The sequence below is a fragment of the Lolium perenne genome, chromosome 1, assembly GCF_019359855.2.
Source record: "Lolium perenne isolate Kyuss_39 chromosome 1, Kyuss_2.0, whole genome shotgun sequence".
NCBI lineage: Eukaryota > Viridiplantae > Streptophyta > Magnoliopsida > Poales > Poaceae > Lolium > Lolium perenne.
Window position 1 is genome coordinate 237,338,426 of NC_067244.2, and position 15,016 is coordinate 237,353,441.

At 44.3% G+C, this 15,016-nt stretch overlaps 1 protein-coding gene across 1 annotated transcript; it reads left to right on the forward strand.

Annotated features, from left to right (window-relative positions):
- Positions 1–12,868: 12,868 nt before the first annotated feature.
- LOC127325184 (uncharacterized) lies at positions 12,869–14,328 on the forward strand. The gene is made up of 2 exons (XM_051352282.2): positions 12,869–13,472; positions 13,694–14,328. Exons 1-2 carry the CDS (start codon positions 12,976–12,978, stop codon positions 13,896–13,898), a joined length of 702 nt encoding a protein of 233 aa, XP_051208242.1. The 5' UTR covers positions 12,869–12,975; the 3' UTR covers positions 13,899–14,328.
- The last annotated feature ends 688 nt before the right edge of the window (positions 14,329–15,016 follow it).

The following is a 15,016-nucleotide window of genomic DNA, read 5'->3' on the forward strand; positions in this document are numbered from 1 at the left end:
TTGTTCCATGAGCTATATATTGCAAAGGTAGAGGATAGAAATTTTAAAGGTAGCACTCAAGCAATTTACTTTGGAATGGCGGAGAAATACCATGTAGTAGGTAGGTATGGTGGACACAAATGGCATAGTGGTTGGCTCAAGGATTTTGGATGCATGAGAAGTATTCCCTCTCGATACAAGGTTTAGGCTAGCAAGGTTTATTTGAAACAAACACAAGGATGAACCGGTGCAGCAAAACTCACATAAAATACATATTGTAAACATTATAAGACTCTACACCGTCTTCCTTGTTGTTCAAACTCAATACTAGAAATTATCTAGACCTAAGAGAGACCAATTATGCAAACCAAATTTTAGCAAGCTCTATGTATTTCTTCATTAATAGGTGCAAAGTATATGATGCAAGAGCTTAAACATGAGCACAACAATTGCCAAGTATCACATTATCCAAGACATTTTAGCAATTACTACATGTAGCATTTTCTGATTCCAACCATATAACAATTTAACGAAGAAGATTCAACCTTCGCCATGAATATTATGAGTAAAGCCTAAGGACATACTTGTCCATATGAAACAGCGGAGTGTGTCTCTCTCCCACACAATGAATGCTAGGATCCATTTTATTCAAACAAAACAAAAACAAAAACAAACCGACGCTCCAGGCAAAGTACATAAGATGTGATGGAATAAAAATATAGTTTCACTAGAGGAACCTGATAATGTTGTCGATGAAGAAGGGGATGCCTTGGGCATCCCCAAGCTTAGACGCTTGTGTCTTCTTGATATATGCAGGGGTGAACCACCGGGGCATCCCCAAGCTTAGAGCTTTCACTCTTCTTGATCATATTGTATCATCTCCCTCTCTTGATCCTTGAAAACTTCCTCCACACCAAACTCAAAACAACTCATTAGAGGGTTAGTGCACAATTAAAATATACATGTTCAGAGGTGACATTATCATTCTTAACACTTCTGGACATTGCACAAAGCTACTGAAAGTCAATGGAATCGAAAAATCCATAAAGCATAGCAAAACAGGCAATGCGAAATAAAAGGCAGAATCTGTCAAAACAGAACAATTCGTAAAGACAAATTTTATTGAGGCACAAGACTTGCTCAAATGAAAATGCTCAAATTGAATTAAAGTTGCGTACATATCTGAGGATCACTCACATAAATTGGCATAATTTTCTGAGTTACCTACAGAGAATTAGGCCCAGATTCGTGACAGCAAAGAAATCAGTTTCTGCGCAGTAATCCAAATCTAGTATGAACCTTACTATCAACGACTTTACTTGGCACAACAATGCACAAAACTAAGATAAGGAGAGGTTTCTACAGTAGTAACAACTTCCAAGACTCAAATATAAAACAAAGTACTGTAGTAAAAACATGGGTTGTCTCCCATAAGCGCTTTTCTTTAACGCCTTTCAGCTAGGCGCAGAAAGTGTATATCAAGTATTATCAAGAGACGAAGTGTCAACATCATAATTTGTTCTAATAATAGAATCAAAAGGTAAATTCATTCTCTTTCTAGGGAAGTGTTCCATACCTTTCTTGAGAGGAAATTGATATTTAATATTACCTTCCTTCATATCAATGATAGCACCAACAGTTCGAAGAAAAGATCTTCCCAATATAATGGGACAAGATGCATTGCATTCAATATCCAAGACAACAAAATCAACGGGGACAAGGTTATTGTTAACGGTAATGCGAACATTATCAACTCTCCCCAACGGTTTCTTTGTAGAATTATCAGCAAGATTAACATCCAAATAACAATTTTTCAATGGTGGCAAGTCAAGCATATTATAGATTTTCTTAGGCATAACGGAAATACTTGCACCAAGATCACATAAAGCATTACAATCAAAGTCATTGACCTTCATCTTAATGATGGGCTCCCAACCATCCTCTAGCTTCCTAGGAATAGAAGTTTCGCGATTTAATTTCTCTTCTCTAGCTTTTATGAGAGCATTTGTAATATGTTTTGTGAAAGCCAAATTTATAGCACTAGCATTAGGACTCTTAGCAAGTTTTTGTAAGAACTTTATAACTTCAGAGATGTGGCAATCATCAAAATCTAAACCATTATAATCTGAAGCAATGGGATCATCATCCCCAATGTTGGAAAAAATTTCAGCAGTTTTATCACAGGCAGTTTCAGCAGTTTTAGCAGTTTCAGGCAGCTTTTCGCTCTTTGCATTAGAAGTGGAAACATTGCCAACACCAATTCTTTTACAATTATTAGTAGGAGGTGCAGCAAAATGTGTAGCATTAGCATTACTAGTGGTGGTAATAGTCCAAACTTTAGCTATATTATCTTCTTTTTCATTTTCTTCTCTTTCCCACCTAGCACGCAATTCGGCCATCAATCTTATATTCTCATTAATTCTAACTTGGATGGCATTTGCTGTAGTAACAATCTTATTATTATGATTCTCATTAGGCATAACTTTCGATTTCAAAAGATCAACATCAGTAGCAAGACTATCGACTTTAGAAGCAAGTATATCAATTTTCCCAAGCTTTTCTTCAACAGATTTGTTAAAAGCAGTTTGTGTACTAATAAATTCTTTAAGCATAGCTTCAAGTCCAGGGGGTGTGTTCCTATTGTTGTTGTAAGAATTCCCATAAGAATTACCATAGCCGTTGCCATTATTATAAGGATATGGCCTATAGTTGTTACTAGAATTGTTCCGGTAAGCATTGTTGTTGAAATTGTTATTTTTAATGTAGTTTACATCAATATGTTCTTCTTGAGCAACCAATGAAGCTAACGGAACATTATTAGGATCAATATTTGTCCTATCATTCACAAGCATAGACATAATAGCATCAATCTTATCACTCAAGGAAGAGGTTTCTTCGACAGAATTTACCTTCTTACCTTGTGGAGCTCTTTCCGTGTGCCATTCAGAGTAATTAATCATCATATTATCAAGAAGCTTTGTTGCTTCACTAAGAGTGATGGACATAAATGTACCTCCAGCAGCTGAATCCAATAGGTTCCGCGAAGAAAAATTCAGTCCTGCATAAAAGGTTTGGATGATCATCCAAGTAGTCAGTCCATGGGTTGGGCAATATTTAACCAAAGATTTCATTCTTTCCCAAGCTTGGGCAACATGCTCATTATCCAATTGTTTAAAATTCATTATGCTACTCCTCAAAGATATAATTTTAGCAGGGGGATAATATCTACCAATAAAAGCATCCTTGCATTTAGTCCATGAATCAATACTATTCTTAGGCAGAGATAGCAACCAATCTTTAGCTCTTCCTCTTAGTGAGAAAGGGAACAATTTTAATTTTATTATGTCACCATCTACATCTTTATACTTTTGCATTTCACATAATTCAACAAAATTATTGAGATGGGCAGCAGCATCATCAGAACTAACACCAGAAAATTGCTCTCGCATAACAAGATTTAGTAAAGCAGGTTTAATTTCATAGAATTCCGCTGTAGTAGCAGGTGGAGCAATAGGTGTGCATAAGAAATCATTATTATTTGTGGTTGTGAAGTCACACAACTTAGTATTTTCAGGAGTACCCATTTTACCAATGGTAAATAAAGCAAACTAGATAAAGTAAATGCAAATAACTAATTTTTTTGTGTTTTTAATATGGAGATTGCAAACAAGACAGTAAATAAAGTAAAACTAGCAACTAATTTTTTTGTATTTTGATATGATGCAGCAAACAAAGTAGTAAAATAAAATAATGCAAGACAAAAACAAAGTAAAGAGATTGCGATGTGGAGACTCCCCTTGCAGCGTGTCTTGATCTCCCCGGCAACGGCGCTAGAAAAAGAGCTTGATACACGTACAACACGCGTCCGTTGGGAACCCCAAGAGGAAGGTGTGATGCGTACAGCGGAAAGTATTCCCTCAGTAAGAAACCAAGGTTTATCGAACCAGTAGGAGCCAAGAAGCACGTTGAAGGTTGATGGCGGCGAGATGTAGTGCGGCGCAACACCAGGGATTCCGGCGCCAACGTGGAACCTGCACAACACAACCAAAGTACTTTGCCCCAACGAAACAGTGAGGTTTTCAATCTCACCGGCTTGCTGTAACAAAGGATTAGATGTATAGTGTGGATGATGATTGTTTGCAGAGAACAGTAGAACAAGTATTGCAGTAGATTGTATTCGATGTAAAGGAATGGACCGGGGTCCACAGTTCACTAGTGGTGTCTCTCCCATAAGATAAATAGCATGTTGGGTGAACAAATTACAGTTGGGCAATTGACAAATAGAGAGGGCATGATAATGCACATACATGATATGATGAGTATTGTGAGATTTAATTGGGCATTACGACAAAGTACATAGACCGCTATCCAGCATGCATCTATGCCTAAAAAGTCCACCTTCAGGTTATCATCCGAACCCCTTCCAGTATTAAGTTGCAAACAACAGATAATTGCATTAAGTATGGTGCGTAATGTAATCAATAACTACATCCTCGGACATAGCATCAATGTTTTATCCCTAGTGGCAACAGCACATCCATAACCTTAGGGGCTTCTGTCACTCCCCCAGATTCACGGAGACATGAACCCACTATCGAGCATAAATACTCCCTCTTGGAGTTATAAGCATCAACTTGGCCAAAGCATCTACTAGTAACGGAGAGCATGCAAGATCATAAACAACACATAGATTGATAATCAACATAACATAGTATTCTCTATCCATCGGATCCCAACAAACACAACATATAGTATTACAGATAGATGATCTTGATCATGTTAGGCAGCTCACAAGACCCGACAATGAAGCATAATGAGGAGAAGACAACCATCTAGCTACTGCTATGGACCCATAGTCCAGGGGTGAACTACTCACTCATCACTCCGGAGGCGACCATGGCGGTGAAGAGTCCTCCGGGAGATGAATGCCCTCTCCGGCAGGGTGCCGGAGGCGATCTCCTGAATCCCCCGAGATGGGATTGGCGGCGGCTTCTCTGGAAGGTTTTCCATATCGTGGCTCTCGGTACTGGGGGTTTCGCGACGAAGACTATTTGTAGGCAGAAGGGCAGGTCAGGGGGCCACAGGGGGGCCCACACAGTAGGCCGGCGCGGCCAAGGGCTGGGCCACGCCGCCCTATTGTGTCGCCAGCTCGTGGCCCCACTTCGTATCATCTTCGGTCTTCTGGAAGCTTCGTGTGAAAATAGGCCCCTGGGCGTTGATTTCGTCCAATTCCGAAAATATTTCCTTACTAGGATTTCTGAAACCAAAAACAGCAGAAAACAGCAACTGGTTCTTCGGCATCTCGTTAATAGGTTAGTGCCGGAAAATGCATAAATATGACATAAAGTATGCATAAAACATGTAGATATCATCAATAATGTGGCATGGAACATAAGAAATTATCGATACGTCGGAGACGTATCAGGGACCCACCATTGCGGAAGCGGCGGTTACCGAGGAAAACAGCCCACTTGGGACAAGGAGGATGCCGAGATGGTACGTCTGGGGAAAGAAAACCCCTGGCACAAAATCGAGGATGTACAGGCTAGGAACTTTGTCTGGTCCCGCTACTACTTAGACTGGAAGACTGGGGAATTTATTACGGATCACAAAGACGTGAAGAATTTCGAGAAGTACCTGGTAAGGATAGTCTATATTATTTCGCTCATCTCATTAGGCAATGAAGCCAAATGGGCTAACCTTAAGTTCCTTTGTCTGAAGGATGATGAGTTGAAGGCTAGTTGTACGGCTAGCCCGTCGTCCCAGGAGTCGACGGAACCGTGGGACACGCATTTCAATAGGGTGACGAACAAATACAAGGAGAGGGAGCTGGACAAGCCACCGACGTCGGGTGGCCGTGTGTCCGTCTTTGGCACAAGTGTGAAGCTATCTGAGTACTACAGATCGGATGCCAAGACGAGAAAGCTGGAGAGGAGGTCATCGGCTAAGGATAAATCCGAGGTTCAGGAGCTGAAGAAGAAGGTGGAGTCACTAGAGAAGCTGGTGGCCGAAAAGCCTGTGGAGAACACGGAGATGATGAACAAGTTATTGGGCGAGAAGATCCGGCAGATCATCCCCCCTGGGTTGATGGAGGGGTTAGCTGCTTGGAATGCGGGAGGTCAAGTGGGGCCGATACATGTGCCCAACATCACGGCGGCAACTCAAGCTTCCACGTGTCGCCGACGCTGCCGCTCCACGCGCCGGTGTCGGGGCTCCACCTGACGCCGTCGCTCCACCCGACGCCGCAGCTTCAACCGCTGCCGCAGCTCCAACTGGTCGCATCGACGCCCCCAACCGCCGCCCTTGTATCGACAGTAGCCGAGATCGACGCCATCTAGAAGGTAAACTCATTAGTTACTCCTTCGCGTCATCTTCTTTAACTATATATGCCTTTCGTGACTGCCATCTCACGATGCCCAACATGGCGCCCCTGAACAGTGCATACTTCTACAAACGGTGGAGCCCGGCGGCAAGTTGGTGGAAGTTGCTAGCGGCATCGTCATGGCTTCCCGCGTTATGCACGGCAATGCATTGGCGGAAAACGTGGTGAAGGTCAAGTTGGTAATGGTAGTGCTGGAGTACCGCTACGCCATCCCCCCTTTCAACCTCCGGGCATAGACGAGGGCGACGTTTTGTCCCTTGGGGATTTCACCTCATGGCTTATGAAATGGACGAAGAACCAGATTCGTCTGGGGGGGGGGGGGGTCTTCCGAGTGCTAAGAAAAGCACCGGCGCCACCTCCCCTATCATCCGGCCCAAGATCGCCAGCGCCGATGACACCCTGAGGAAATGGCGGTCGCCGCCCCCACTACCCTGAAGGAACCGGCGGTCGCCGCCGCCACCCGGAAGGAACCAACGATCACCGCCACCACCACACGCCACAAATAGTTGTTGGGAGCGCTACCGCAACGACCGTCGACCAGACGCAACGTACGCCAAGCGGCGGCATCGCAACCGCCACCACCTAAGGTCCAGGACATGGCGCCACTTGATGGCAACGATGTAGATGATGATGATGACATCGATGCCTACATCAACACTGGCGCCTGCAGCCAAGATATGTACATGCCTCCTATGGATGAACAAGCCTTCCGCACTCACGGCGATCATCTTGGTCGTCCCACTACAGTCACGAAGCAGCACCTGGTCTTCACGGGTTTTTCTCAAGACACTCCTCCGGAGGATGGCAATCCAGCTCAAGTCAAGCCTGCTACCGTTTTCAGCCCTAACACGCTGCGTAAGATGATCATCGGGGAGCCACCCAAATCAACCCCAGCAACCTCAGAAGCACCACCAGCACCGACCCCAGCAGCACCCGAAGCATCACCATCAGCACCACCAGCACCCCCAGTAGGTCAGGTGATGAAGGCAAGGAAGAGAGGAGCCAAGAAGGGCGCATCTTCGAGCCAGCCTGCTCCTAAGAGGATCCGGGCCGATGACATGGTACCACCTACACCGGATGGCTTGCCCCGGTGTCATGAAGCTGGTAAACCGATACTGCCTCCGGACATGGAACACCTCGCAAGTGGACCAATGCTCCCTTTGCAGCACTCTATTAATTATCTAGAGAGCGTCCGTCCTAAAGAAAAGGATCCAAATTACCCGGTGTTCTCGGTCAAGGTGCCGTCCGACCAGAACTTCGTCCATGAAGACCGTGCGGATATCTTCTTCATAGCGTTCGAGGACGTCTTCAATCTATTTCACTCGAAACGGCTCGACTATAACTTGGTCCGCCTATACGTGATCCATCTTTAGATGAAGATCAACAGAGAGAGACCCCGCCACATCGCGGTAGCAGATCCCTACTACATGCGCGATAGCCAGCTCCAGGACGGCTCAAGGACACGGACCAAGGCGGTGCGGTACCTCCAGAACTTCATGCTCATGTACAAAGAGAGCAACACCATTCTTCTGCCTGTCTTTCCCGAGTAAGTACACATCCGCTCACGGCCGTCGTAACTTATGCTTTCTTATATATTTCTTCCATTTCCGATCATTTCCAACATTCCACTTTAATTGCATGTGTTGAGCAGGGACAAATACTGCACACTCATCATCCTAGATCCGAAGTGGTCACTAGCCCAGTATTTTGACTCGTCGAGTACGACGACGAAGAAAGACTACAAGAGAATAAGGGGTGTTCTCGATGAGGCTATCCTTGGCTACTCCAAAAATGGAGGCACCTTCGACAAGAATGGGCAATATATCAGGCCGGACACTAAAAAGCTCGGGTTCAAGCACGTGATCGACTTCCCTTGTATCAAGCAGCCAGCTGGCAGCATTAAGGAGGCCTTCTATGTCCTCCATCACCTTAAAGGGTTTGTCGAGGATGCAGAGATGATGTCTCTGCCACCTAGTAAGAGAGACCCCATTAAAATGTCGAGGCAAATCAATGATGATGATCTTAGAGAAGACTTTCATCGCATCCAAGTAAAGCTCTCGGAAATTATCTTACAAGATGTATCCAACGCATCGGGGCTCTTACACCAACTCAGAGGGTTGTCTAAGAGGGATATCGAAGAATGCCTACATAGGCAGGGTGATGGAAGGACGTGGACGACGAAGGACTTGTACAAGCCGTTCCCGGAGCCGCTCAAGAAGACGTCTCGTTGACCGAGGCCGGTGTGCCTAGCATTACTTTGAATCGATGGACAATTTGTACCGTGTTGTAAACTAAACTTGCTTAATTTGCTCGAAACGGTGGTCGTCGTTGTTGGACTTCAATTACTATTGTAGTCATTATCGTTGAACCATATTACTTATGTGATACCGATGCTATATGTCTTTTAGGTTTATTATTATTTCCTTGCTTTAATTCTTGTGAATATGTATGCATGTGAACCCTCTAACTCTTTCCATTGCGTTATATACTAATATGCCTTGTGTCCATAGAGATGACGTACTACGTCGTGTTCGAGGGGCGGGTTCCAGGAGTGTACGAGGAGTGGGAGGAGTGCAAGAAACAGGTGTACAAGTTCAGCGGCAACTGCTACAAAGGGTACCCGACTAGACACGAGGCGGTTGCCAAGTGGAGGAAGCACCAAGCGAACAAGATCAAGATGAAGACCTTCCTTGTGCTCTCGCTCTTGCTCACCACCGTCGCGGCGGTACTCTATTTCATCCTAGTGTATGCGGCGGCCGGTGTCACTTCATTTGTATCTAGAGATGATGGACTTAATTAATTTGCATAGATTATGAGTTGTATGGAGCTATATGTATAACTCGATTGGGCTCTAAGTAATGTGATGATGATGTGATGATTATATATGTCCATATTATATCTTTCTATATTATATCAGTATATAACCCGTATGCGGTGTATAAAACCAGTATAAAACCTGTATAATACACCAGGGAGCACAAAATCGAGTATACCTGTAGATTGTTCTGTGGCGCACCAAAACATAATTCTGTGGCGCACCTATTTCTGTGGCGCAGCTATATCACATGCGTCACAGAACTACTTATTTCTGTGGCGCACCAGTCGCAGTGCGCCACAGAAACCTTAATTCTGCGGCGCACGGCCTGGTGCGCCACAGAAACCTTATTTTTGTGGCGACGTTTCTGTGGCGCTCCTCCAATGCGCCACGGAATCTCATTTCCGTGCGCCACTGATGAGGCTTTTCCTACTAGTGCGGGTTTGGGTATGGTTGTCACAAATGTGAAACATTTTGCATAGATCCCATCAGCTAGATAATAACTCATTGTATATTGATGTCTGTTGGCTGTTGACTATGAAGTTGCAAGCCGATGCCTCATCATTGACAACCTTACCAAAAAGAGGTGGTCTTTGCAGAACATTTATGTCGTTTAAAATCCTGGCAGGCCAAATAAAGTATACCAAATACACATGTCCTTCGAGGCCACTGCTTCATTCACAATGGTTCGATAACCATGATGGTCAGTGTACTGAGCGTGCCATTCTGCCGGGAAATTCTTCCACGTCATGTGCATATAATCAATGCTTCCAATCATCCATAGCTAGCCCCTTGCCTGATTCATTGCCATCAGCCTCTTGGTGTCCTCCTCATTCGGAGCTTGGAGAAAATTTTCCTCGGAAGACATGAATCATTGTATTGGCAAAGAGGCGAACGGATTTGATTTTTACGTATCTTCACCAATTCGAAGATACTCGTCTGTGTAATAGATGGCAATTCCGTAGGCCATAATCCTCATCGCCACCGAGATTTTCTGGTAGGTGGTAAATCCAACGAGGTTGGCGGCATTTCTCCATCAAGTGAAATAACGGCATCTCTCCTAAGAATTTCATTCCTTGAGAATGTTATTTATAAGGATCAACAAGAGCCAAAAAAAAAACATTTAACTTACTATAACCTCTAAATTACCTATACAAAATAACTAGTTGCAACATGCTGATTAGATGAATTAATCTCCGTAGAAGTATACATTATGTTCTGACACAACCATAAACAGTCACCATTAGATCCACCTAAAACTATTTTGATCCTATCCATTCCCAAGTAAGAAACATCTTTGGTTAAATTATATGCTATTTATTCTATCCAAGGTTGAGAGGTTTACTTTGCACCACCCAATAATCAATGATTTTAGTGTTTTTTTTTTTTGCATTTCCTACCATCTTTTAACGTCAAGAAGACCAACTAGAATTGAGATTATTGAAAAATTTGTTTGACTCTCCTAATATTGTGGTTTGAACATTTTTATGCATAAAAATGTTTTTCTACAAACACCACAAATTGTCTCCAATTTCCACGACCATTTACCCGTGAGGACTTGATTTAAGACATGCTACTTAATTAAGTATAGAAAGACCCCATAATCCATAGCTTGTGATGTCATAGACCATCTCACTACGTTATACTTTTTTTTTCATGTTTCATTGCCTTTACAATTTGTGTCTGAAGATATCAAATGTTTTTAGTACTAGTGAGAGATTTATAGAGATATCATATATACAATATCATGTTTAGAGATATCATATATACAATACCATGTTTGACTTTTTTACGACTTGAACTCCTTTTCTGCAGAGCGATATAACTTAGGTTCCGTTCCACATCTAAGTCGGTTCCCTTTTGGAAGGGATTGATGAGGGTTAAGGACGATTTTTTTAGTAGAGGTTTTTTCAAGATAGGTAATGGTGCAAATACCCGTTTTTGGGAAGATACCTGGTTAGGTAAAACACCATTAGCTCAACAATATCCATCCTTATACAATATTTTGCATCACAAGAATGTAACGGTAGCTCAAGTGTTATCTCAAACGCCTCTGAATATAAGTTTTAGAAGGCTGTTGGTGGGAAACAAATAGACTTTATGGTTACAGTTATGCTGAAAGTTTATGAGGATTAATTTATGAATGAGGATCTTATGTATGAGGATCTTATGAATGACCATACTCCCTTTCTGCGAAAATATCTTTGGAAAGTTAAAGTTCCACTAAAGATTAAAATATTTATATGGTTCTTGAGCAATAAGGTGTTGCTTACGAAAGACAATTTAGCTAAAAGAAGATGGAATGGATGTACAAAATGTGTTTTTTATGGCGAACAGGAGACTATTGAGCATTTGTTCATAACTTGTCCTTTAGCTAAATTACTTTGGCGCACGATTAATTTTACTTTTACTCTCCCTTCTCCAACCAATATTACGAATATGTTTGGTAATTGGCTAAATGGAGTTGATAGACAATCTAAGGCCTTCATCCGTATTGGGGTGTCTGCCTTATGTTGGTCTATATGGAGGGCAAGGAATGATATTATTTTTAACAAAAAACATTCTTTTCACTTTTTGCAGGTTATCCATATGGTGTCACATTGGGTTCAGTTGTGGGCTCTTCTGTCACCGGAGGGACAGCGGGATGCTATGGCTACTGGATGCACACGGCTTCAGATGGTTGCTCTGGATATCTTGTGCCTGGCTGGCACGATAGACGGATACAATGATGTGTAGTCCGGTTTCTTTTGATTTTTTTCGCTGGTTGATTTTTGTATCAATTCTTGGCGATGCCTGAGATGTTATAACTTTGTACTTCTAAACTATTAATAAAAGGCTGTGTGCATCATCATGATGCAGAAGCCGGGGTTACATTCCCCATTTTGAAAAAAAAAACATCTAAGTCGGCTGATATTTTCCTCTCTCTAGATTTATCCTAAAAGTACAACTTTAGTTTGGTGAACATTTCATTTTATAAAAACAGATTTAAACATAAAAAAACTTAGACAATGTATGATTAACATGACAGATACAATATATGGAGCTAAGCAATGGTAGTAAATCTTGTACATACTCAGATAAATGGAGTATTTTAGTGTGTAATGACTGGGCACCGTGGGCCGATTTAGAATGCGTTCGTTTTGCACTTGAAGTGATACTACTCCAGATATGATTTTCAGCAGTACACAAGTGAAGAATGCGGATTGATTGCTTGAACTGAGTCGGATGGATCACACTAGACGGCCCACCGTAAGGTACGGTACCTTTAAGGGTGTGCCTATGTCTCAGTTGACTGAGATTTTCTTAAGTCTCAATCAACTCAGAAAAGTGCAACTACAGTTTAAAGAAAAGTGCAACTCGGTTCAGTTGCACATTTCTATCGGAAAAGTGCAATTGCACTTTTTTAACAGAAAAGTACAACTCAAAATACATTTTTGTAATTGACTTAGACTTAAGAAAATCTCAGTTGATTGAGACATAGCAAAACCGTACCTTTAAAGTCCTGTTCTGGGGACTATTCTCCCACCGATTGTATAAGTGGGCACGTGGGCACGCGCGCGCGCGGGCACGAGCTGACGAGCCTGCGGAGGCGGGCGGCAACCTACTCACCATCGCCGAACCTTCTCACTGCAGGAAGCTCACCGGGAAGCATACCAAAGTCCCGATAAAATTTCGAGCTCGGCCGCAACCAGCGCCCTTCTGCCAGTATAAATCCACCCGTCAAATCGCCAATCCTTCCATCATCCATGCACCGGTGATTTCTAAATACGGAGCGAGCGCGGCGGTCCTGCACCCGGTCATGGCGGCAATCGGAGTGACGCCAGTCCTCTACGAACCAGCGGCGGGCGACGCCTCCTGCTTCTTCACCTCCTCCTTGATGCCATCGTACTTCTCCCACGGCCACGGGGGAGTCAGCTCCACAACGTCATCCAGCCCAGCGTCCAGCTACTCCGCCGCGCTCAGCGCCTCCCCGGTGCAGTCGCCGATGCAGCCAGCGATCGCCGACTACGCGGGACAGCTCGACATGCCCGAGTACCTCTTCGACCACGGCTTGTTTGCCGCGCTGCCGCCGAATGGCCCGCTCTCCCCCATCCAGCAAGATGGCAGCCACGGTGTCCCCGGTGCAAGCGCGACGACGCCCACTCACGCTAGGGGAGCTGCCGAGCCGGCGGCGATGGAGCGCCCGCGGACGGAGCGGATCGCGTTCCGGATGAAGTCGGAGATCGAAATCCTCGACGACGGGTATAAGTGGCGGAAGTACGGCAAGAAGTCCGTCAAGAACAGCCCCAACCCAAGGTAAGCAGAGATTCCCCAATATAATGGCCACCGCAAAATTAAGCGAGATTCAATCCAAACTTGTGCCAATTATTCAGTAAAAACTCATCGCATATATAATTCTGAATGATCTAATGACTCTGAATCTCCAACAATTACACCAACGCAGTCCGATTGGGCGATCGGACGAGACGAGTGAGCTTGATTCTGAGCTGATTTTTGTATGTTTGTGCTGTGTGCAGGAACTACTACCGGTGCTCGACGGAAGGGTGCGACGTGAAGAAGAGGGTGGAGCGGGACAGGGACGACACAGCCTACGTGGTGACGACATACGAGGGGACACACACCCACGTCAGCCCCAGCACCGTTTACTACGCCAGCCAGGACGCCGCCTCCGGCCGCTTCTTCGTCGCCGGCACGCACCCACCGCCAGGGTCGCTCGACTAGCCATCAGCACAAGAGCAGGGCACGCACGTCGAGATCAGCACGGAGCTCGCTGACCTGCTTCAGGACCCTTCCGTGTTGCCGGCGAGAATCTGATCGTCGCCGTAGCTCGAGCCGCAACCTCATTGGAGTCAGCCAGCCTTCACGCTTTCAAGGAGTGATCCCCATATATGTACAAGCGACGTCCGGTCCGGTCTGGTTCTCGTGTTCAATCTGCAACTATGCTGAGTAATGTTGCAGATATATAAAAGCTTAGCACGAAGAGTTGAACACTGTGCATTGTTTGTGATTTTTAGAAGACTGGACAGATTCAGTAGGTATGTAGGACCTGTAAAAGAGCAACAGATTCTTTCAAGAAACTTGGGGTCGTGTGGGCCGCTTGATGAATATATGCAGGCATGAATATGTAAGCGAAACAGATTTTTTGACAGTACATATGTTAGCAATTTGTTGGTAGAGCATGATGATCTCTTACGTTAGAAGATCGAGCTTCCCGCCCAACTTGTTTATCGTCACGTGGTCAATTTGGTAGAGCATGATGATCTCTTCATGATAGAATTTGCTTCGTGTTTTGTGTTGGTTAAGAAGTTCCACGAAGTTATAATCACTAGAGGAAAGCAACAAGGTGCCGCCGGTCCAATCATGTGCCGACGGCTTCTTATCGGGGCGTCAGCACATGTACAAAGTAGGGCAGGCCGCGAAGAAGGCCGTCGGCACAAGTAATCAGTTGCAAAGCTGGAGGGTACTGGTTAAATGGATGGACAACGACTTGCTGGACGCAGATCTGGACGAGGATAGGAGGCTCTACGCGAGCACGATGTCCTGAGCAGCGGTGTCTTCTTCCCGTTGGATTTCTATTATGTATCTGGTTGGGACTTTAGTTTGTAGCTAGGGCGGGGCGCTCCGAGTGTGTGTCCTCTTGGTATCTGTCGGATTTGGTATCAGACGCGAGTGTATGCTTGTAATGTGAACGCTATTTGCGCGTCGTTGAGACTTTATATATAAAGCCGGATCTATGGTCTTATGTTTAAAAGAAAGCAGTCGGCGTAGACGACCACCGTCGGCACAGAAAAAGCCCATTGGCACAGAAAAAGCCCATTGGCACAGGAAAGCCATCGGCA